The sequence below is a fragment of the Acartia tonsa genome, chromosome 6 (assembly GCF_053477335.1).
Source record: "Acartia tonsa isolate MP-2025a chromosome 6, ASM5347733v1, whole genome shotgun sequence".
Lineage (NCBI taxonomy): Eukaryota > Metazoa > Arthropoda > Copepoda > Calanoida > Acartiidae > Acartia > Acartia tonsa.
Window position 1 is genome coordinate 46,510,010 of NC_137265.1, and position 25,435 is coordinate 46,535,444.

Consider the following 25,435-nt stretch of genomic DNA (forward strand, 5'->3'; position numbering starts at 1 on the left):
TTGTTTAAAAGGTTTGTACACTAATAATTTAACCAGTCAATCAAGATTTAATGTAAGAAGTACCTACCTAAAATATTGTGTTGAATATATTTGTCCTAAGTTCTAAGGAGCTTCGCTCTCATTTGACTTGTACGTTCTTGTGAACAATATGATAATATTCCATATATGATATTATATATTCTATTGTGATCAAATAATAAAAAAAAATAATTTAGCCTGAGCATGTCAATACAATTTACATGTCTATAGTCACGTAGATAGATATAACTTAATGCTTTTTGTTGTATCTTATTGCACAATAACTTGCTCTTGATTTATCTTATACTAGCGGCTACTCCCCTTAGAGGCCTTTAGGGGCACTTGAGGAGGGGAGAGTTGAATCCCAACCCCATTTTTAATTTTAGGTTTTTTTAAATTTAATTTATTTTTCTATTTGTTAAATGCTTTGTTAAAGTTAAACTGACACTTAATAATTTCTAAGCAATCATTCCAATAATACTATCGACTGCTTTTTTTCTGTATAATATAAAAATATCAAACGCTTTGACAAAGTTCAACTGAATATAAGAATAATGCTCAATTAAAACTGTAATATTTATGATTGGCTACGGTCTTAAAGGTCATTAGGGCACTTTCAAAAAAACCTATTAAGAAAAAGTTTTAAAAATATTTGAAGGGTGGCTATTTTTTTCTAAAGAGATTTTTCTTGGGAGGTAACTTTCCTCATAAACGTCCCTGGACCTATTAGAAGCTTCACTGTAAAATAATTCCATTTTGGTTAAGAAAGTCAAACTAACAAGAAATTAAATATTTAGGCATGCACCCTTGCCAGAAGAACAGCAGAAACCTTCCTGAAATATTCCAACAGATCCCTGCAGTATTTCAACCATCCTGGGGATCAGGCCATAAGGGGACCAGAGGCCAAAGTTAAATGTAAGTACAAACACACCGACACACGAAGCAAATTATAGAGTAACATTGTTTTAAACCAAAAAAATTTGAGGTGGGGTGTTAAAAATTTGTCAAAAATATTTTTGTAAAAATCTTCCAAAATTTTGTAAAAATCTTCTAAAGGATAAAATCTATGATTTATTTACGTACCCACCTTTGCTAGAATTTATAGAATGTGTTCTGTTAAACTTAGCGTTCGCTTTTTTTTTATTTACATTGTGTGCAGATATATTCTTATTTGGCTTAAGAATGATTTTCAAGAAAGTTAATATTTTAGATATACGTGGGGTGATTTAAAATCAAAGCCTTAAAATTAAAATTTAAGTCTATCAAAATACAATATAAGCCTCTAGAAATCCGTTTATTACCTTTTCTATTTTCTATGTATTTCAACAATTTTATTTCTTTATTTTAATGCATAATGTTTATTTTAGTAATTCTGGAAAGACTAATGACCCAAGAAAACAGAGTTTTAGAATATTGGACTGCCAAGAAGAAAAGGTATGATTTTTTTTTCAAGCGAATTCGAACCGGTTTTAATCAAAAATGAATATTTGCTTTGGTTTCTAAAGACATTGGCCGATAAATTGAAAAACATTCCCAATTAGGTATGATATACAAAATAACCTTCTTGTAGATTACTATTGTAAACAGTTTAGATACAACTAAATGAACCAACTAATCTAATTTCAATTAAAGTCTCAATCTTGTTAAACTAACGAATAAGAAAATGTTATCATAAAACTTTTAGTACTAGTGTAATAGACCGCCCAATGTCCTATCACTCCCGGAAATGTTAAGATTTAATCATTTAAATCCTTTGACGTATCTGCGGTCAACTGTCTATAATAGCAAAAAAATATCTTGTGAATTATAGACTTGCAAATTGATAGGACCTTTCTTTTTTTATTTCTAACACTTATGACGTTAGAATGAATAACAAATCGAATACAAATAAATGAATGAATTCGATGAAATGTTTTAAAATTGCTGTTAGGATCTTATTCAATTTTCAATTCGATCCATCAAGAGAAAATTTAAAGGAAATTAATCGGGATAATTTATCTGGAAAAAAAATATTTAACCTTAAAACTTTTGAAACAAATTTTTTCTGTATGTTTGTTAAATCATAAAATACTTTTGTAAAAATGTTATTTTTATCTATCTTCAGATAATATATCACTACTCGTAAGGAAACGCTGAAAAGACACAATTTATTTGAGAAATACTTTTCAATTTGTTCAAATAAATTTTGAATTCTGTTATTTTATTTCATAAATAGCTAGGTATGATTTTACTTAAAATATTGTAATTTTTAGGGATTCATTTTGACTTAAAAATTGTATTTATTTATTTTTATTATTTATGATATAAAAACAGGTAAAACATAATATAGTTTACTAATATTCCAGATAGAGAGGGGACAATGGTCTGTATATTTCAATGGTCCCCAAAGTTTTACAATAACGTTTCTTATTCGTCGGCTTAACGACTTTAAGTTTAGTGTTCAAACGTTTCAACCACCAATTTTACGCTACAGAAGGGGTAATTTTGTGCATCATCGTCCCTTTAGATTCTTGCTAATATGCAGAATAATTACAAAGTATTTCATCTTAATAATTATTATTTTTATTTAGGTTGGACCAGAACCAGCAGTATGTCCTGTTTGAAAGATCTGCCAGACAGTCCCTGGCCTGGATCAAGGAGGAAGGTATGTACTTGTACCAAATACTTCCCTAAAAGAACAGCCTTATTGCTCTATCCGTTTTTGAGGTCTTCGGCTTCAAGTTGATTCAAGGAACTCTAAAAATAGTCTAACAATGAGAAGCTAGGAAGATTCAAGATATTAAGAGACAAGACAATAGACGATAAATTGATGTATACCCCTAATTATTATAAACAAAATTACCCCTTCTGTAAAATAAGATTATTGGTTCAAACCAAATAATTTAAATTAAATAAAAGTCCAATAAGCTTTTGAGCTAACGAATAAGATAAGGTGGTTATAAAACTTTGGGTACCAGTGTAATTACTTGTTTAATGTCTCCTCTCTCCCTGGTAAAGTAATAAAAAGCAGTTAAAGGGTAAAAGGTTCATATTAACTACCCACTCGTTTTAAAATAATTTAGCTGCAAATTGGCTAATAAAGTCTATTAAAGTATATTAATACCAGCGGCTACGCCCCCTAGATGCCTCTAGGGGCACTTAAGGGGGGAGTGGAATTAGAAAACTCAATTATTTATTTTAGATTTTAAAAGAAAAAGTAAAAAATGAGAACTATAACGGTTCAGCGGTTAGAGAGATCTTTAGATAAAGACAAATCGACTTACAGACGAACGTTCTGTTACTTTATTTTATTGTTTTTAAGGTGATATCTACCTAAGTACCCATACCCAAGTTGGAAACAGCCGAGAGGAAACACAGGCCTTACTTGTAGAGCATAATTCTTTTAAGGTGACTTGTTATTTTTTTATTTATTGCCTGTTTAGTGCCCTTCATGTTCGAATTAAGAAATTTTTTTTTATCCCACCATCTCACTTTATTTTTTAATAATGACATAAAGCTTAATTTTGTATACAAGTTTTTATGAGATTTTTTAATACGTAAAAGTTTACTTTTGACTTAGTCTTATTAATAATCATTAAAAAAACGTAAGATTTTTCCTTATTGTGTAATAAGTAGGTATTATATTCAAATAATAATTTTAAAAAATATTTTGAATTAATAAATCTTCTAAAATGGACAAAAAAAAATCCACGAAATAATAAGAAATCTTTGTTTTTTAGGAAAAAGCTCGAGAGACGCGTGAAAAAGTGAAATTATTACTCCAGCTGGCTGATACTTTGGTTGAAAAAGTAAGTCTTATAATGGGTATCTCGCTTCATTTGAGCTTCTTATCCATAAGATACAAATATTAACATGTTCCTCTATCATAAATGAAAACCATTTAAGACACTTTTTGAAGCAAATATAAAAAATAGTTCATAGTACCTCAATGTAGTAAAAGCCAGGCAAAGACACATTGCTTTATCTATTTTGGATGTTGAGTTTTTTTTGTTGGTTTCAAAAGGATTCATATCCGCTCTCATATTCTAATTAGTTAGATTTCATGAAAATTACTTCGTGCAACTATCCCTTTCCAAATATAAAAAAATAGCTCTAGCCAGCCCATTGAAGGTTTAGAAAATACATAGACAAGCAATACAAAGAAAATTTCTATTAAGGATACCGACAAGAATGTTATATGATAATTTACTTAATTTTTTTCTTATTATCACAAAAGCACCTATTAAATTTTATCCTTACGAAAAAACGCCTTTTTGGGGTTAGGTTAAATTTGTTAACAATGTCTTTCACCTTTATATTGAAATTAATAGGGCCTTTCATCCCCACAGGGCATCCCCCCCGTAATGAATCGCTGTGAACGCCACTAGGCTAGGGCCTAGGGCTAGGTATAAAAATTGATATTTTTTATCCACTCTGCAATCCCTGCTTCCCTGGTAGAATTCTCAGGTGGCCACAATTTCTAGAGAAAATTTGATTATCCTTACAGGAAAATAAACTTATGTACTACCACAGTACCCCCACTAACAGAGATACGTTTTCTTGAAAGCTGGCGATTATCAAAAAAGTATACATTTAAATACCTCCACAAACTTCAAATAGCCTAAAACCATTCTGTATCATTTAACTGTACGAATATCAAGCATTGGGTAGGTAAGGTTGAAGAGATTTATGAATATAATTGTCCATCTTTTTTGTAATTATCTGATATAGCTGCGCTACTTGTGGATATAAATTGTACTTTTTTTAGGGTCACGCGCACGCCCCTAATATCAAGCAGTGGGTTGATGAGGTTGACGAAACATATAAAAATTTCTCTACTCGAATGGACCAATATAGGTCTAAGGTATAGTTTTTTTTATTAAAATTTAAAAATATTTTAATATAAGGAGGTCATTTTTCCCCCTTATTAAGTCAAACTGTTTTATATTATGAACATTTCATATAAATACATTTGTTCTAAATTAAGAACAATTTGGCTTCATTAGCGCATTTGACTAAACGGTAACAAACATCTTTACGAAAAATACGCAAAATAAATTACCCCCCACCCCTCCTTAAATTTTATAGACAATCATATTAAGCATTTTTACCATTACAAAGCTTTACTGAAAATCAAAATAACCTACAATCATGCAAATACATTATTAGAGTATTGAGACAAAATGTTTTATTTTTTATCTATATTTGAAAATGACCAAAGGAACATTGCAAATCTTCCCTGAAAAGCTGATTTGTTAATTTGTCATTAATTTAGTTGGAGAAATCTTTGGGTGTTGATTCTGTCGGGGATCTTTCTATTGATAAAGAAAGAAACTCTGACCCAACGCTGGAATCTAAATTAAAGGTAAGAGTTAACCCTACGGGGATCCATAACCTTATTCTAACTAATTTCATTAAAAAATAGGGCTTTCCCTCATTGTTCCTAGCGAGCACTGAACCCCCACCCCATTATCTTAAAACAATAATATAAGGGGAGGGATTTGCCTAACCCCTGCAGGAGGGGGATAACCCTTCGGAGCTACCCTGTACCCCATATAATATAACCTAACATAACCTAAATATAAAAAATGCCCCCCTCTGGGGTAACTGTGCTTAATAGGTTTTTTGGGGACATCGCCAATTAACCTAATATCAATATTGTTTTTTTTTAACTAAAAAAAAACAGATTAAAATAAATAGAAATAACGATTTACGTAAAAGGATATAATAGCAGATTATTTATGCTTTAATGAACAGACTTTAATGTATGTTTTTATTACGTCTTAATCTAAAGAAATATATTACGGTCAGATTTAATACTTTTTATTAAAATACAAAAAAATCATGAATTTAGCTAGGTACTATTTAAATTAATCTACAGAAAATTCTGTCATTTAATCTTTTTTGAATTAACTGTTAGTTAGGTATCATTTTTCCATTTATTACCTATGAGATTAATTTTTGTTCTTCCTTATACCATTTACTGAAGGCTATATGTAATTTTAAGCTTTCTTGAGTGTTTGTAAATGTAATAGATTCACTTGTATCACTAAATAGATAATATAATCACAAACACTTTACATTTTGTACGTTAAATGTTCAATTTTCTCAATAGTGGCTTCGCCACGTGCAAGTATTTGAGGGGGTGAAAGGATGCATATTGGCTTAAAATCGACTGATAAGAAATAGAATAGCATTCAACTTTATTGGAATATTCCCTTAAATTATAACTCTATTTGTTTAATAAGATAAAAGAATGACATTGGCAGAGCTTAAATAACTGTATATATTTCAATAGGGTCTTTGAATATCAGCCAATAGCGTTGAAAGCATTAACACAGCCAAGTCGCTACTAGAGAGCAGAAAGCAATTTGCTGGTAGATAAAAAGCCCACCAATTGAACTAAGCAGTTATACATTTATTTTTTGTTAATTGAACAAAGAGATATTAAACGACTAAATAAACCTATTACACTAAATAATAGGATGATGGAATCGTCATTTTGATTAAAACTCTGATTTAAAAAAAAATCAAGATTAACATTGTTTAATTTGTGCAGGATGGTGATTTGAAGGAGATGAAAGAGATGAGCGAGGAGAAGCGTCGCAGTGCCAGAAGGAAGGAGTTCATCATGGCGGAGCTGCTAGAGACAGAGAGGAGCTATGTCAAGGTAGGCGTCTTCAAGTGTAACCTGTCCGCTTTTATGTTTCTTAATCTAATATCCACCAGTTGGCATTTCATCACAAGTTGATGATGCCCTCGGGTTCTTTAAATAATCACTTTAAATAAAAGGAAAATACCGCCCCAATTAACTAATAGGTATCGCGTCCGCTAGGTGGCATATTATGGACAACTATGGATCTTAAAGGATAGGACAATGACTAAAGGGGGGGGGGGGCGAAAGTGACACTTTTTGTAACCAAAACTAAAAGTCAACAAAGGAACTCAACTAAAAAAGAGTTACAGGTCTGAGATTTTGCATGGCAGTTGCTTTATAGGGGTACAATATGGAACTGTGAAGAAACGGCGGCGCAACCGCCGAAAACCGCCGTTTCCCGCCGAATTTTTTTTGCCTTTTCTCGGCGGTTTTCGGCGGTTGCGCCGCCGTTTTTTCACAGTTCCATATTGTACCCCTATAAAGCAACTGCCATGCAAAATGTCAGACCTATAACTCTTTTTTTTAGTTGAGTTCCTTTGACTTTTAGTTTTGGTTTCAAAAAGTGTCACTTTCGCCCCCCCCCCCCTTTAAAGTACAAAATGTTTTTTTGCAAACAAATGTGAGAGAGTTATCTAAAATTATAATTTTAGTCCATTATCCCCTTACTCTTTGACTGTTTTATAACTTAAAATTGATATTGATGGTAAAGATAATGGGGAATGCCTTAGGCTAGTAACATTCACATCATATTTACATGCATTTTAAATGTTGGCAAATATTGTTGTACAAATTGAATAATATACTTCACTGAAAACTTAATTTGTTTTAAAAATAGAAACTTATTTGGAAAGTTTTTTTTTCATATTGAAAAAGTTAAATCAATTTTTAGATTTATTTTTAACATTTAAAAAGAAAATAATTCGTATTCTATAGATTAACACTTGGTAACATATTAAAAACAGTTCCTGGGTAATGTTAAATACAACAAGGATGTTAAAATTCATGGAAGCATTTTAAAATGGGAACGAAGGAATGACAATGAGTTATTATCTGTATATTAAAAGTGACAGGATGTTCTATTTGTCTTTCTATCTATCTGTATGTGTGTAAGGACCTCGCTAACCGTGGGCCAGATATAGTTCTCCTTTACGGAGAAGCTTCTTATTTTTCCATGGAATAATTAGAGGAGGTTCTTCCCCCCCCCCCCAACCCATCCAAAGTAAATTGCCCCTTAAAAAAACTACCCTATATTTCTCTTATTGGTTAAGACAATTTTAATATTATTGCAATTTTACGAACCGACGACATCATTTGGAATTATAAAGAAGTTTTTCTTCTTAAAATTGAGAACTGACGTTTCCATTTTTTTTTTATAAAATCATGGTGCAAGAAGATGATTTATATAAAAAAAATACATAGAGCATTTTAAGTTTTATGCACAAATTTTTAATACAGACAAAGATATAAATAGTAATAATTTGAAGATATGAATTGTATTTTTTTCCATTGACTTATCCTTAACCATGATATGTTTTTCATAACATTTTCTTATTATATTTTTTTTGTTGTAAATAAAGTTTTTTTTCTAGGATTTGGAGCTTGCCGTGAACTCGTTTCTAGTTCCTATGAAGTTAGGTGCCAACAGGGGGGTGGACCAGCCCCCACAGCCTCTCAGAGGCAAACAGGGATGAGTTACTTTCAAAATAGCCAGCGCAGTTTCCTTTATATTGCATGAGGACCCTGGGATCCTAAGGGATAAGAAATTAGATTAATATTATTGGTTGAAAAGTTTAAACATGACTAGTTAATGAATCATCCAAACAGAATTTAATAGAAAATACATAAAGTTTTTAAATTAACATACATGTATATAAGAAAAGTGCGTAAAACTTTGGGTACCAGTATAATTTACAGTCCAATTACGTATGTATTTTGGGGACATGCGTTTATTGTATTAACCCTTTCGATATTTAGCTATGGGTTTCACTGTGCACCTCCTTACGCCAAAAAAAATATAGCTATAGAAATAACTAGGGCGGCTTTTTTTCTGACGGTCATTTGAAAGTACCTCTCTGAAACAGGAGCTAATCTTCGGTAACCTGGAAGATATTCTCAGCTTCCACAAGGATATCTTTCTTAAAGAGTTGGAGAAGTACGAGATGATGCCTGAGGATGTCGGCCATTGTTTTGTCACCTGGGTAAGTGTTACAGCTTTGTTTGGCTCACTAAAATCAGTGAGGCTCGCTAAAAATTTTGGTGAAAAATCCTCCAAAATCGCATAAAAAGTCTACAAAAATCTTATGTTAATAACCCTATTATGATTTTATTTATTTTTGATAGATTTTTTTGCAATTTTGGGGGATTTTTCAATTTTTTTTTAGCGAGTCTTACTTATTTCAGTGAGCCAAAAAGTTTTATAAGAATCCATTTCTGTTCTACTTTATTATTATTGGTAGCACAGCTACTCTTTAATTAATGTATCGAAGTCACTACGTCATAGTAAGTTAGGCAATGATTTTTACTTTATATTAAGAAATTATCCGGCTTTCTTTTCAGTCCCATTAACTTATAACCTGTACAGACCAGTATAGATGCTCAATTTTGTTCATAAAATGGCATATTTTATTTTTATTTTAAACTCTATTTAATATTCATAGGCTACGTCTTTAAGTTACACATTCAATTAAATTAACCTGCATATACAAAGAGTTAAAAATTAATCAGGGACAAGGGACAAAGCCGATAAATTCCAAAAGATTTTCCCAATTTTTATGCTGACAATTTATCCAACTGACCCTAGAAAGTATTATAATGATAAATCTTTTATTAAGGCCTCCAAATTTGACGTGTACGTGAAGTATTGCACAAACAAACCAAAGAGTACAGAGCTGCTAGTGCAGCATGGCAGCCCGTATTTTGAACAGCTGCAGCGGCTGGCTGGCCTAGAGCAGCCGATAGCGGCTTATCTTATCAAGCCTGTTCAAAGGTAGGTTTAACTTTTTATTAAATATCAATTTTTTTCTATTCCTAACTTTTTATTAGTACTTTATAATATTTTAACATTAGGTACACTAGATTCTGTCTCAATAATTTTTATTTTAAACTTGCTTATACGCTGGGAGCAAAATAGTTATTCGATTATAATAATTAAATTAGGAAAGCTATTTTGGAAAAAAAAATATTTCGATCCATTAGGCTTTTGGTGTTATATATTACACATTATATATTATGTTATATTCAGTAATGGAGGGACAGCATAACTGCTGAAAAATTTAAGCCCCTTTCCTTTAAATATTAGTACAAAATTGGTGAATAGTCTCTTTCGTGGCAACGTCCCTTAAGGGGCGATTCGTCGTATTTTAAAATTGGCTTTTGATAGGTTATTTTAGGTTATATTGGGTTAGGTGATTGTCCCACAGGGTTAGAGCCCCCCGCAGGGTCTAGAAATAGGAAAAAAGCTACTGTGAAAAAAACAAAGTATCGCCACTATAGCCCAAAATTGGCCTCGGGTAGTTAAAAACTATTGGAGGAAAGTTTCAATATTTGGGGCGAAGATGTTTTTTTTTGTTCATTGTCCTCTCCATCCCTGGGTATAACATTACTTTTTACTTTTTGGATAGTGTTATATTTCTTTTATATGTACGGTTCATATGGGATAACAACATCCACAAAAGCGAAGCTGAAATTCCAAATATTTGGGGGTTAAATCTAATATTTAAAAGCGAAGCTTTTCTATAATTAGGGTCGGTCCGTACGTCCGTCCGTAACGGATAGTTTTTTTTGTTAATTTAGGCATGTTATAATTGTCCTATCGATTTCAAACTTTGCATGGTGATTCCTGTAGTAGTTAGATACGCTTTAGAAATCGTAGCAACTCTATAATCATTACCAGAATGTCCTTAAGTCCATTTTAAACATGTTGATTTTTTACTTTTTTAACAACAAATTTTTATGTGATATAATTATTCGATTGATCTGATTTTTGGTATACTGATTCCTTGGACAGCAAAATACAATATTATAAGCGAAGCAACTCTATAATCAAGTCCTAAAAATGTAAGTATGTCCATAAACATTACCCTGTATCAAGCAGTTTTTCAACAAATTTGCATACAATTTTGCTTCGACTCTTATTCATTTACATTCTGCTTATTCAGTGTTTGATAAAGTCATAGAGAATAGATACAACCTAACAGAAATGTATAAAAGCTTTGCCCTAACTCTAATGTATATTTACATGTATGTATGTATACTCTACTAGTGTAAAACCTAGAAATACCATTTTCCAATTACGTTGCCATGCACCAAAGTTTTTATATAAAAGTATATCATTTAATATGTTGTAAGACGTTTCAAAGATCTTAAGTAGGATTAGGAAGGTGATTCACATGACTCTCAACCAGCTATTGACATTGACTTTGTACAGGCAAAACGGCTATTCTTGAAATAACTCTTTCCAAATTAATATTAAAATGATTGTTGGTTCAAGCCGTTTTTTGTAGATTTTGTTTTAGTAGTTTAATAACACATAAAGAAAATATTCTTCTAAAAACAAAGTTAAAATAAGCCAAAAACAAAATTCATTTACATTATTTACAAAGAGAACAAAAATGACAACATCCATAAAGCGAAGCTCTGAAACGGTATGACAGACGAACATTAACTGTTGTAGACTGTCAAAACTGAATATACAAAATATATGTATATATACAAGTTTAGACAAAATTACACGTAAATTTGTTGCAAAACTTCTTAAACACAGAATACTGTTTAAGGGCATACTGACATTTTTAGGACTTGATTATAGAGATGCTTCGCTTATAATATCGTACCTTATTGTAATAGGAATCGATACTCCAAAAATCAGATTAATCAAATGATTATATCACATAAAAAACATACACTTTCTAAATCGTACCTAACTACTACAGGAATCAGCATGCAAAGTTTGAAATTGATGAGAAAATTCTAACCTGCCTTAATTAACAAATAAAGCTATCCGTTACGTACGGACCGACCCTAAGTATAGAAAAGCTTCGCGTTTAACAAGTTTTGTTTGATAAGTTAGGTTGTATGTAGAAGTAGAAAAAGTAGGTCTCTAAATGTATGTGAGTTTTTTATAATCTCATGAGGTTTATTTCTTACTTTTCATCTAACATAAAATACAAAAAAAAGAGATTTAGAAAAGAAAGTTTTACTCATTTTTTATCTAATATGGGGCAGGTTTAAGGCTATTTTTAGTAAAAAAAGTTTACAATATAAGATCATTACAGGCAGGGAGGGAGGAAGTACTGGGCTGTTTTTTCCACTATTCCCAAAAGTTTAATAATAACGTTTTCTTATTCGTTTGCTTAGCATCTTTGGGGACCTTTTGAATATTGATTGGTTGATTCATTAAGTAGAGTGTCTAAACGCTTTTATTACTAATTGTAATCTTAAGAAGGGGTTATTTGTGAATCATCATTGGGCAATGGCATGTACATCAATTTTTTGGCCATTGTCTTTAGATCTCTAAAAAAAGCTAGATATGTATGTAGCTTTTTGTAATAAGAGTATAATTATGGTAATAGAGTAGTTCTCAGAATTATTTCTTTTATCTACTTAAGTATGTAAGGAATAATATTAATTGATAACATCTTTACATGTTATAATACCTATTATCATAGTAATATACAATTATATAAACATAAAAAAAGTACACCAACTTTTTTGTCAGTAAAATATGATAATTATTTTTGTTATTAAAATTTTAGGTTTATCTTAAACTGAAAAAAAGTTTTAAACTTTAAAAAATAAAATTTTCTATACCTAGTTCGTTTCAATAAGAAATACACATATTTTGTGAATATTGTGATTTGGCCGATTGAGTAATGTTAAAATCATTAATGAGATTATTATGATAAACAAAATTCCTGCTTTTGTAGATTAAAATTATTTGAGAGAACAAGATTTGTATTATATTGTATTCTTCTACTGGTGCTAAAGTTTTGAAAACACGCTCTCGCATTTGCTGACTAAACACTGGAGCACTATAGGGGAATTGTGTTTATCGTAATTTGGGATGTACATCTTCGTTGATTGTCTTATCCCTTGAGATTCTTAGGACTAACCTACATTTTGTTTAGAATCACGAAGTACCAGTTGTTACTGAAAGACCTGTTGTCCTGCTCCAACGCCGAGGAGTACTGTGAGATCAAGGACGGGCTGGACGTGTGCCTCTCCATCCCCAGGAAGGCCAACGACGCGTTGCACCTGTCCCTGCTGGAGGGATGTGATATTAGTTCTGAACAGCTGGGTGATGTTATCCTCCAGGTAAATTAGTTTCCCTTTTGTCCTATTCCAATCGATTTATCATTACTTGGATGTTGCACCAGAGTTTCATGTACTCGAAATAAAGTGATGCTAGCAGCTGGCTAAAATGACGATACCCCCGACACGTATATCCTATATCCATTCCATTTCTTATGTACTCAAAAATACAGCTTTTTTTCGATGGAAACTATTAAAAGTTATGTAAATGTCTAAATACTTATCTTTTCTTATATTCATAAAAAGGACGCGCACCAACTATTCTTTTCCCCAACAAGGACAAAAATCAACACACTTAATATTGCACTTATTATAATGTAAAGTAATTTTGAATGAAAAAATTTTGTTTAAAATTCATGAATTACCTATATATTAATGTCTACTAAATAATAAATATCTATTACAAAGGTCAAACTGTATTGGTTTCTATTTAAAGAAATTTATTTTTAGACATTTTCTTTCATTTATTTACTATTAAAACTATAAGTAAATAAAACTATTTGTTTAAAATGTCAGTTATTCATCTTTTTAAGATCTAATGGGGATAAGACAATTGACGATAGATTGAGGCACATTTCTTCCTCTGTAGATTAATATTATTAGTTGAAAAGTTTGGAAACTACCAATCAAAATTCAATAAAAATATCCAAAGTTTTTGAGCCAAAGAATAAGATAACGCGGGTATAGTTCCTTTCGTGGCAATGCCCTTAAGAAGCTTATTTTTAGGTTAGGTTAGGTTATATTGGGTTAGGTGATTGTCCCGCAGGGTTAGAGCCCCCCACAGGGGCTAGAAATAGGAGAAAAGCTACTGTGAAAAATACGAAGAATCGCCCCTTAAGGAGCGTTGCCACAAAGGACTATACCCGATACCGCGGTTATAAAACTTAGGGTACCAGTCTAATGTCCACTTTCCTCCCTGATTCTACCCTTTTCCTGTAACCTGAGGGGATTCTTAAAAAACAATTAGGGTCACTTAGTAAGGCAAAATTATTTTTGCGAAAAATCCTCCAAAATCGCATAAGAAATCTACAAAAATTAAAGAAATCATAAAAAGGTTATTAACATAAGATTTTGTTTAATTTTTGTAGATTTTTTATCCGATTTTGAAGGATTTTTCACAAAAATAATTTTGCCTTAATAAGTGACCCTCTTTTAAAATCCACCTCTGGTAGGTTGATGATAGTAGAGATTTCATCATTTCATGTTTTTTTTACACTTTATTGTTTTTGTGCAAGCAAGAAAAGCGAAGATATTTTGAGAAATGCTAAGATTGTCAAAGTAACAATCTCTTATTGCGTCAGCATGCAACACATTTTTCATTTTGTCATAACTCTAGGGAGGGAGGGGGCATCGGGCTGTTACACTTGTACCCAAAGTTTATTATTACGTTATCTTATCGTTGGCTCAACTCCGCAGTGTTTAAACTATGTTAGTTTACAGCTAGTAGTGTCCAAACGTTTCAACCAATGATTTTAATCTACAGAAGAGGTAATCTTGTTTATCATCATTGGAGATGAATATAAATTTTCTTCCATTGTCTTATCCCTTAAGATCTCTGTATAACTTTGTATAAAAAAACTCAGGCAAATAGGCCTTTTCTCAAAACTGTTGGGGGTTGACAAGTGGTCCACAGGTAAAATAGGAGAATTGTCCAATGTCACATTTTATTGGAAGTTTCTAAATAGAACAGGGAGAGATGATGAGCTATTTCAATTATGTAATGTTTGCTTAGTTTCACTCTACGTCAACTTTTGCTTTTTATTTTTTTTGTTGGGGCGGTGGGGGGGTTAAATACCCAGAAATTAGGTAGCCGTAATTGTTATCCTTATGTGAACAGATCTATAGTATAGAAATATATACAGACAACTACCTCCTTTTCTTTTTCAAAGACTTTTTTTCGTCTGCTACTAAACTATTTTCTGCTTCATGGCTGTGTTAATATAAGCGACACCATTGGTTGATTTTCAATGACCCAATAGAAGGGTTGCACAAGGTAGTTGCTATATATGGGGAGATACAGTTATTTATACCTTTCTCCTCTAGTGTTTTAATCTAATTTCATGTGCAATTTTTCTAAACTTAAAAGTTTATTCTTTATGCATTGATTTGCAGTACGTTGTTAGCTCAAAGCTTTCTGTATTTGTTAATTCATAGATAAACCAAATAGTTAATACATGATTAAAGGCTGGAAAATAAAAATTTTTCTTCAGAAGGCACATTCATGTCCTGAGTTTCTATTTGGCTGTCAACTATTCTCCAAGAAAGTGTTCCCATTTCTAATAAAACTTCTAGACATTTCATTTTTACTTCATCTTTCTTACATATAACTTTCATCTGGTGTGCATATATTTCCGCAATTATAGTCGGAAATAAGCAGAGAGGGAGGGAAATTGGAATGTAAATTACACTGTTGCAAATTCGTTGCCTCAAGAACTTAATTTTATTGAATTTTGATTGGTTGGCTATAAACTAGAAATTTCCAAAAGTTAACCCAATAATTTTAAGCTTGTTGCAATAATATGTGGTTCTTATGATTTGATATTGTGATCGCACACCAATTCTGCTATGGCTAGGAAGGTACAATAGGGGTAAAATAAATCTTCAACTGTCTCTCAACCAAAATATTTGCAGATTATCAAAAATATAATTTCACACACAAAAATCTGGGAAAATATTACACTAGCCTATCCCTGTTTTTTTTGCGCTTAAGTTTGTGTTTGTTTTTGTTAAAACAATATCAAACGATTTTGCAAATAAATAAAATGAAAATTACTAACCCATAATATAATTTGCTATTTATATCATAGGTAAAAACCAATAATTGCTGCCAGTCAAAAATTATATTGAGAGAAAAATTCATTTTGTTCTTGTTTTATTTAGTAGATTTTGGCATACCGAACGATTTGAGACTAATTTGTTTTTCTTTGGTTGACATATTCCTGAATAAAAATCTTTGAATTATATTGAAGTGCAGCTACTGTATAAATCCTATAAATTTTCGTATTCTGTGCTTAATAACAATACCTGTCAGGCATTACTATATTCCAATGGATATAGAAAATACGTGGATGTTATGACAGGGGAATAATTGTTGTCAACCTAAGTTGATAACATGGAACTAATGATCAGTTTTTTCATCCGGTAGGGGAGAGGGGTTGTTATTTTAATTCGCTGCGAGTTTTGAGAACATGAAAATCTGGTGTACCATCCAAGTAATGATAGATCCATTTATTATAACATTCCAATCTATTTCAGGACACCTTCCAAGTGTGGGACCCCAAGAAGTTGATCCGTCAGAGCCGGGAGCGCAGGATGTTCCTGTTCGACCTGTACCTGGTCTTCTCCAAGGAGGTGAAGGACAGCCAGGGCAAGCCAAAGTACCAGTACAAGATGAAAATGCTGGTAAGTGTTTAGTTTTATAAAATATATTTACGAATGAAGGTTCAGACGATTGTTTTTTTTTAGTAGCGAAGCTACTCTATAATTCACTTTGTCCGTCAGTCAGTCCGTAACGCTATGGGGGAAATGGGATTTACTCAGCTCCTATAAATGATAGAATGCTGAAATTTTTTGACAACATTCCTATCATTAAGGAGCACAATTGACTATTAAACATCATTGGCGTTTGGACCGATTTTTAGCAGGTTTTAGGCTATTTTTATATTCTTCACATTTTTCTCCATATCTTAAGTGTTTATGGTCCGATTTTCAAAATTTTTTCAGTTACAGATATCAAAATTAAATTTCCCGTCGTTTAAAGGAACAACCATGAAGGCCAGACTGCCTTTTTAGCAGGTTTTAGGCTATTTTTATATTTTTCACATTTTTCTCCATATCTTTAGTGTTTATGGTCCGATTTTCAAAATTTTTTCAGTTATAGATATCAAAATTAAATTTCCCCGTCTTTTAAACAAAATAACCATGACGGCCAGACTGCCTTTTTGGCAGGTTTTAGGCTATTTTTATATTTTTAACACTTTTTTCCATATCTTCAGTGTATATGGTCCGATTTTCCAAATTTTTTAAGTTAAGGATTTAAAAATTATTTTTTTTGTCGTTTTAATAATACAACCATGACGGCCAGACTGCCTTTTATCAGGTTTTTGGCTATTTTTATATGTTTTACATATTTCCCCATATCTTTGTTTATTTTGATGTAATTTTCAAACTTTTATGGGATATCAGTATCTAAATAATTTTTCCCATTGTTATGAGCATCTTAAATATAATTTACTTTGACCATCGTCATCATGCAAAATAAAACAAGGTTTCATGTTTATTTTATTCAATAAATCTATTCTTAATTTTAGTAAAAACCTTTTAAATCTACCTATACGTATTCCCATCGACGATTTTTTGTGCTTCGCTACTTATGGATGTTGTCATCCTTGTTTTGTCTATAAATTGTTTTTTTTGGGGGGGATGGATAAGACATCCAAGATAAAACTTATTCATCAGTAAAGGATAAAAATTCCGGGATATTCCCTCAAAAGTACCTATTCCAGCATAGCAATTTATTTTGAAATAAATTAATGATAGAGACTTTGTGTGTTTTGTTATGTTAGTTACAGGGTTAGCTTAAAAAAAGAAAACGTAGCAGTCTTTATATTCTAATAAATTTTTCTGTGGAGATTATATCTTCTTGTGACTGCTAAAACTATCTAGAACCTAATTTAGTTCAGTAAGAAAACATTTCTTTGTTTGCCTTTTCACTTAAAGACCTCAATATAACTTTTAGTAGCATAGCTGCTCTATAAGTTTGTTATGTCTGTACTTACATAATCTTTGTATTTCCATCTTATGATAAAGAACATATATCTAGATATATGTATTTCGCAAGTTTTGCATTTATTTTTTAATATTTGACCTAGTAAACCCATCTATTAAAAATTAAAATAGAGGAAGGTATTATATAAAAAGTTGGGTAGAGTCCTTTTCGTGGCAACGCCCCTTAAGGGGCGATTCGTCGTATTTTTAAAATAGCTTTTGATAGGTTATTTTCAGGTTAGCTTATATTGGGTTAGATGATTGCCCTACAGGTTTAGGCAATTGGCCCCGCAGGGGCTAGAAATAGGAGAAAAGCTTTTGTGAAAAAAACGAAGAATCGTCCCTTAAGTTGCGTTGCTATGAAAGTTTATTGTTTATTTTTAGTACATCATTAAATTATCTTTAATTGACTTTTCCATGATATATCCTTTTTATTACATCATTTTCCCCCCAATATTACGACTGTTAATATGATAGTGGACCAAATAATGCCATTTATCGCGGTCGTACGCCGTCGTGCGTCATGTTGGAAGGGTAACCTCAGTTTCACTATTTGATTTACTATTTAAAGATTTAAAGATAAAATCAATGCTTGCAAGATTATTTAATTCGGTATAATATAAAGATAAAGTTTTCTCAAATCGCGAAATATGGGATCTGAAATTTGCGTCACCCTTTTAACGTGACGCATGACCGCGGACGACCGCGAGAAATGGCATTATTCGGTCCACTATCGTTAATATAACCTTTATTGCTCACGTATACCTCCAAATAAAATGTTCCTGTAATTTTACACAACAAAAGCCATGGCTTAAGCTTTTAGCATTCACGCCTATTCTAAAATTCAAAATGACCACCTGTTTGTTTGTTTTGGGGAAGCATGATTTTAAAATAGACGACTAAAATGTTATTTTCTCCAGTAGGTTCGATGGTCTATCGGTCTCATTATTTTTATGACCACTAAAAATATGCTTTGTGGATTTTCGTCAGCCATGTTGGATTTCCAATTTATTGGGGGGAAATTTTTTTAGCGGTTTTCAGGGAACAGAACCAAATTACACAAAATTCCGGCTAATTTTTGTTGTTTGACATTGTGTTACATTTTATTAGGTTAATTATTTTCTTTCCTTAATTTTATACAATTACATGGTATAATGGTATATTTTTGTATTTTATGTCCATAATATTTTATTTTATATTAAAATATAGTCATTTTATAACCCGGTCCTACACATTTTAACGTGTTTAATGAAGATTTGTATTGAAAAACCTTTGTATTTAATATTTTTTTTGTTAACAGATAAAATTTTAGATTGTTATAAAAGGGTATTTGTTTTATAAATGCTTTATATGAACTCTGTACAAAGACATTTATATTAGATACTAGATAGATGGTAATGGTTTTAAATACGTTGCGCGCCTAACCTTTTGATAATTAATTTTTCTTCCTTGTTTATTAACTAATTTATTTTTTTCAGACGAGTGATATCGGAATAACAGAGCATGTAGAGGGGGATGAATGTAAATTTGCTGTCTGGACTGGCAGAACCCCAGCAAGTGAATCTAAGGTGAGTTCACAAGTAGAATAACATTTGCGTGTAGAAATTATATTGTTCCGAACACAGAGTAAAGAATTATAGAGTAGCTTCAATACTAAGTAGAATGTAATTGTACAAACCTATAAAATAAATTAGTAAGGTTATTTTGTCTGAAACTAATGATCTCGGAGATTGGTGGTTGTATTGATTTTAAATTTTCTATGAAGCTTTAAAATGTCTTTGGGGTGGTTTTAAGCTATTTTACTTACCTCCTAGAAACAAAGCAACGAGTCTTTCTATATATAAATTAGCATAGTATGTGTGTACCTTAAGATTTCAATAACTACTAAACCGATAAAATTCTTCATTTTATGGAAGCCTCACATAGGTCCCAGCATGGTTTTGGGTTATTTTTCTGCTTTCCTTATCCTTGTGACATAGAACTCCTAGATGCTAGAGGCGCAGCTTCTAGTTAATGATAAAATAGCTGCACCACTGTACAAAAATCAAAAAAATGGTTGCTTTATATCTAAGTTATAAATTGTTCTTTCCTACTGAGCCAATTAATCCTTTTCACCTAGATTATTTATACGTTTTACATTTTTGCTAGATTTTTACTTTTTTTACTAGTAATTCTATGCCCAGTTCACAAACAAATTTTAGAGGTCGACGGATTTATTCTGTAGGTCAACCTAAACAAGTACAACTAACAAATGCCTTTACAAAATTGGTCAACCTAAAGCTTCTTTGGGTCGACTTAAAATTACAAGAGCTCGCCTATTTTGTAAATTAGGCTCTAGTAATTTACAGGCAGGGAGTGAAGTTCTGTAGATTATTATGGTACCCAACCTTTCATACACTCGATCTATCATTAGTTGTATCGAAAAGTTTGAGTACTTATATTAAATCTTTATATGAACTATTCCACAAATAATTTTGGGGTTATAATCATTGGGAATTAAGAAACGCGAATGTTTTTAGCGTAATAGTTTTCTTCAGATACAAAATCACTTTCAGAAATATTTTCTTGATTTTAAAATGTTATTTGCAGTACTTTCAGGGATCTTAAGGGATAAGACTACGGTAAACTCCCTATCATGATAAACAAAGTAACCACTTATTAAATAAATGGTGGAAGATTTTGGACACTTGCTAGTGTGTGCTACTCAATCAAAATTAAAACCAACGATTGAGAGGATGTATTTATAACTCTTGGTACCACTGTATTTTACATTCCAATGGTCCCTCCCTCCCTGATTATTTAAAGTTATGAAATATCTATTAAACAAACTTCCAAGAACGCAACACACGAAGAATTTAATTTAACTTGGAAAGAAAAGTGAAGGGATGCAGGGAGAGGACAATGAACTTTAAATTAATCTTTTATATCTGATTAATATCTATTGGGTTAGCTGATTAATTGGTGGTTTAAAAGGATTCAACTTGATTTTATGGTCATTGTCCCTACCCTCCTTGAAAAATGTAGTGGGAAAACAAAAATGTTGATAAAAATTTTGTAACTTATTTATGAAAGTAGTTGTTAGTTAGTTTTCATTTCAATAAGAAAAAAGATATTGAAAAAGATGATAATTTCTGTACTTTCCCAATCCCAATGATGATGATAAACAGGTTCCACGACAAACGTAAGAGTCCCAAACGTCAGAGTGGAAAAACATCAGAGTGGACAAACGCAAGAGTCCCAAACGTCAGAGTGGGACAAACGTCAGAGTGGGACAAACGTCAGAGTGGACAAACGCAGGATTTTTGGGACAAACGTCAGAGTGGACATTTTATAAGTAAAACGTATGAGTCTCGATTTTATAATCATTAAAGCGCTGCGGCTAGGTAGGCCAGGGTGCTGAGTGCTGCAGCCAGAGTCATTTTCTTTATGATTAGGTTAGGTTAGGTTATAGGCTAGGGGGCCGAGCGCCCGCGGCTAGGCAGGCTAGGGGGCCGAGCGCTGCGGCTAGGTAGGCCAGGGTGCTGAGTGCTGCAGCCAGAGTCATTTTCTTTATGATTAGGTTAGGTTAGGTTATAGGCTAGGGGGCCGAGCGCCCGCGGCTAGGCAGGCTAGGGGGCCGAGCGCTGCGGCTAGGTAGGCCAGGGTGCTGAGTGCTGCAGCCAGAGTCATTTTCTTTATGATTAGGTTAGGTTAGGTTATAGGCTAGGGGGCCGAGCGCCCGCGGCTAGGCAGGCTAGGGGGCCTAACTGTCTATTTTTTGTCATATAATTAAAATAGCATAGACTCTGATGTTTTACTTAAGCAATGTCCACTCTGACGTTTGTCCCACTCTGACGTTTGTCCCACTCTGACGTTTGTCCCACTCTGACGTTTGGGACTCTTGCGTTTGTCCACTCTGACGTTTGGGACTCTTACGTTTGGGGTAGGACCGATAAACAAATTACCCCTTCTATATATTGAAATTATTTGCTAAACTGTTTTTACTACTCATCAAGATTTAATAAAAGTATCCAAAAATAAAAAGAGAGAATTTTTTACCTTTGGAAAACTATTTTGCTTTCTTCTATTTACTTATGTTTTTTTACTTTAGGTGATCCTGAAAGCCCACACGATGGACACCAAGCAAGTCTGGGTGAAGAAAATGCGCCAACTGATACAGGACACATACTTTGGTAACAGCGGCGTGCCTGCGTCATTACCGACCATCAATGTGCCCGCCAACAGGCAACACTTCCAGGGCAAACACAGCCAAAGATCTTCCAGGTATAGAAATTTTGTGTTTACAAGTATTTAGGGATTCTATACATGGGTAGTAGATCTTCCAGATCTTCTGTGCTTATAAATATCTGGGGATTCTATACATGGATAGAAGAATGGTCGGCCAATTAAGCTTCCTCAGAAAAATCATGGTTAATAATGGGGGTAAGAGCAGGTAGGTAGGGGACATTGGGCTGTTTATTACACTAGTCCCTAAAGTTTAAATAAGGCTTTCTATTCTTTGGCTTAACAAAATTGGGAAATTTTCGTCTTGTGGAAAATTTATGGTAATTTATTTTTTTTCTGTATATTCCAGGTAACTTTCATAATAAAATAATGTTTAGAAAAAAAACATAAAGAAACCATTATGTATTATTTTTTCCTTAAATCGTAGAATTTTGAAAAAAGTTTGAATTCAAAATATTAATCTAAACTTTTATAAGGAACAACGACGATTAAATCCAAATAAATAGAACAGATAAAAGACATAAAAAAAACAATAAAAATATTGAGGTAGATACAAGTAAAATTTACAAATGAAAAAAAAACATAAAGTATTTTATGTAAGAGTAAGATCCTTTTACTGCAATTTATCCATCCCCTACTCTTAGGGGTAAATACAATAAACACACAAACTAAAATGTAGAGTAGCTTTGCTCTTTGAAAATAGTGTTTATTGTCTTATTGTGTCCCAATTCTATGGGATTTATTGTGAGAAAAAGTAAAGCGTCAGCAATTTACTGTTTTCTTACTAAAGTGATAGTTTCATGAAGTGCATTTAAAAAAAAATAGTGAACTGTAAGTTTTTTCTATTTTAAATAACGAAGTAGTGCATAATATAAAGTTATTGATTAAAATTAAAAGATTTGACCAGGGATTCTCCTTAAAAAATGATTTTTTCATTTTTATTTTCAACTTTGTTGCATGTTATATATGGCAAAAACTTTTTTGTCATAAATACAACTTTAGATCATTTACTAGTTAATAGAACTTCAAACTTTTTATACAACAAAATACACATAACAACAAAGAATGACCAATAAAATATTTAGTTTAGTACTTAGAGTAGTGATCTTTTTATATGTTTTAGTAGAATATATTAGGCCTTGGATAGATATGATTGCGATAAAGAATTTTAACATTGACCTGACCAAACTTTTTTTATTTGACAATATTTAAAAAAGTTAGTAATTTGCAACATAAATTACATGAGAATGGTCTTTAGATATATATATATATATATGTATGTTGTATGGTTAGTTGGTATTTCCGCGTGAGATAATGTGTATATTGTAAGTAAACTGGACGGTTTTCTTTATTTTTTTAAAAAGAATCTATAGAAAACCTGTCCTATAATGAACCGGAAGTTATTTTTAATGTTTTTTAAGTAACTTGTCCTAAGGGGAACCCCTGTTCAATTTTTTTATAACTCTTGTGAAATATGTGGAAAAAGATTCTCTGTTATTGGTGTTATGGCTATACATATTTGGAAAAAAATAGACCATTCTCATGTAATTTATGTGGCTAATCACTTTAATTTTTTTAGATATTGTCAAATAAAAAAAGTTTGGTCTGGTCAATGTTAAAAATTCTTTAACATATAATCATATCTATCCAATGCCTAATATATTCTACTAAGACATATAAAAGTTCACTACTCTAAGTACCTTAACTCTTTAAATACACTTCATAGAACTATCCCTTTATACTTTTCATAAAAAAGTGTAGGTATATAAAAAAGACTGGTTTTGAAGAAAAAACATAATAGTCAAAGAATTAACATAAATGGTTAATTTTTAAAAAGACTGTGGTTTGAATAAAAAAGCATAATAGGTAGTCCAAAGAATTAACAAAAAAAGGTTGATTTTAATTAATAGTAGATAGTAAAAACATGTTTTTCCTGTACAAAATAATAAAGATACCAATATTAAACTTTTTTTACACGCTAAAATATCAAAAACCTCTGTGAAAATGAAATCACAGTTTATAACTCTATAACTCAACAATTTTTCAGGGACCTAGAGGACACCAGGTCGTTGGACGAGAGCCTTGAGGGCATGGACAAGATGAGCTTAGGGGTGCACGAGACCATGGGAGGGGAGAGGGGCTCCCTCGCCTCCTTTGGCAGCGGTGGAACTAATGATAGCAACGATTCCAGGAGTGTTGATAAGGTAGGGGTATAAATTTGTGACAAAGGGATAATTCCATGAAAAGTATAATACCTATATAGCTATCAAATAAATATTCTTCATGGATATCTCCCTTTGTAAACAAGAAAATGATATATATTTATTTTCATCGTAATATAGACATTTTCCGGGGATATCAAATATAAAAGGGTCTGAGTCAAGTTTCTTGTGAAAATATGTCTATAATACGATGCATTATTTTTTCTTAATATTAATCGGTTTTGAAGCCATATTTGAAATAGTTTCATATATATGTTAAATGCTTGAAGTAAAATTGTAATCATTCATATCCTAATCATATGACACTTTTTATTTTTAATAAAGATGTATGAAACATCACAAAAACTTGTAAAATCCTGAAATCAAGTTGATATTGTACTTTTTCAATTAAAGGTGTTTATACAGAACTGAGAATAACTCATAAAGATCTAGTCAAATAAATTTTATTGATATTACTTATTTAATAGTAAATAAATTTTTTTTTGCTATTATGATCAAATTTGAAATTAAACTTTTTCTTTGCTTTGGGGATAAGTTTAACTATTTTAATTAAATAATATTTAATCAAAAGTATTAAAATTATTTCTATTTGAATATTAGTTATAAATGTGAGTTGGTGCTTATTCTTCTAACCTGGTAAAAATTGGAAATCTATAAAAATATTTGTACAATTTCCTTTTTTATTTCATATAGCCTATAGTATATTTATCTCAAAGTTTTTTAAAAAGATGATTGTTAAATATATCTCATGCCTTTGGTAAAATAGCTCAATTTAAAAGGATCTGTTTCTGTTTGTCTGTGTCTTTAAGGATCTTGCTAACCGCTTCACCAATATGGTTTTCCTTGTTTGTAGGAGCGTAGGATGGTGTAAAAAGGTCTACAGATTTTTAGCTTCCCTCACCCTGTAAGTAATTTATGTGGAACTAATCTGTTTTTATAAAATGCGAGTAGGCTTTACACATGCCTTATTTTTTTTCTATAAACCATAAATGATTTGTTTAAGAGCTTATTTTACACAAAATATTAAAAAAGGAGGTAAAATAAAAACCCAGCAATGCTAAAACTGATATCACTGAGTAATTTTATTGAAAACATTCCTCTATCTCTCTCTCTCTCACTCCTTCTCAATAATATCTGCTGAATTTCTCATTTTTATTTTCCCTCACCAAACATCTTGCTGTTCAAACTTATTCGCAAATAACCTGTTTTTCAAATAGAAAATCTTCTCCTTCAATTTTACATAAAAAAAACATTTATC

The 25,435-nt window shown here is 31.7% G+C and overlaps 1 protein-coding gene across 4 annotated transcripts in view; it reads left to right on the forward strand.

The window, feature by feature from the left end:
- trio (trio Rho guanine nucleotide exchange factor) overlaps positions 1 to 25,435 on the forward strand; it is a 453,505-nt gene that overhangs the window by 307,222 nt on the left and 120,848 nt on the right. For all 4 annotated transcript variants that reach the window (XM_080165076.1, XM_080165074.1, XM_080165075.1 and 1 more), the window contains exons 30-45: positions 816 to 933; positions 1,386 to 1,452; positions 2,589 to 2,662; positions 3,320 to 3,405; positions 3,738 to 3,806; positions 4,766 to 4,861; positions 5,273 to 5,362; positions 6,557 to 6,667; positions 8,245 to 8,334; positions 8,731 to 8,853; positions 9,487 to 9,641; positions 12,781 to 12,967; positions 16,220 to 16,366; positions 19,210 to 19,299; positions 21,822 to 21,994; positions 24,003 to 24,159. In XM_080165076.1, coding sequence (XP_080021202.1) covers positions 816 to 933; positions 1,386 to 1,452; positions 2,589 to 2,662; positions 3,320 to 3,405; positions 3,738 to 3,806; positions 4,766 to 4,861; positions 5,273 to 5,362; positions 6,557 to 6,667; positions 8,245 to 8,334; positions 8,731 to 8,853; positions 9,487 to 9,641; positions 12,781 to 12,967; positions 16,220 to 16,366; positions 19,210 to 19,299; positions 21,822 to 21,994; positions 24,003 to 24,159 — 1,833 coding nt within the window. The remainder of the gene's footprint in view (positions 1 to 815; positions 934 to 1,385; positions 1,453 to 2,588; positions 2,663 to 3,319; positions 3,406 to 3,737; positions 3,807 to 4,765; positions 4,862 to 5,272; positions 5,363 to 6,556; positions 6,668 to 8,244; positions 8,335 to 8,730; positions 8,854 to 9,486; positions 9,642 to 12,780; positions 12,968 to 16,219; positions 16,367 to 19,209; positions 19,300 to 21,821; positions 21,995 to 24,002; positions 24,160 to 25,435) is intronic.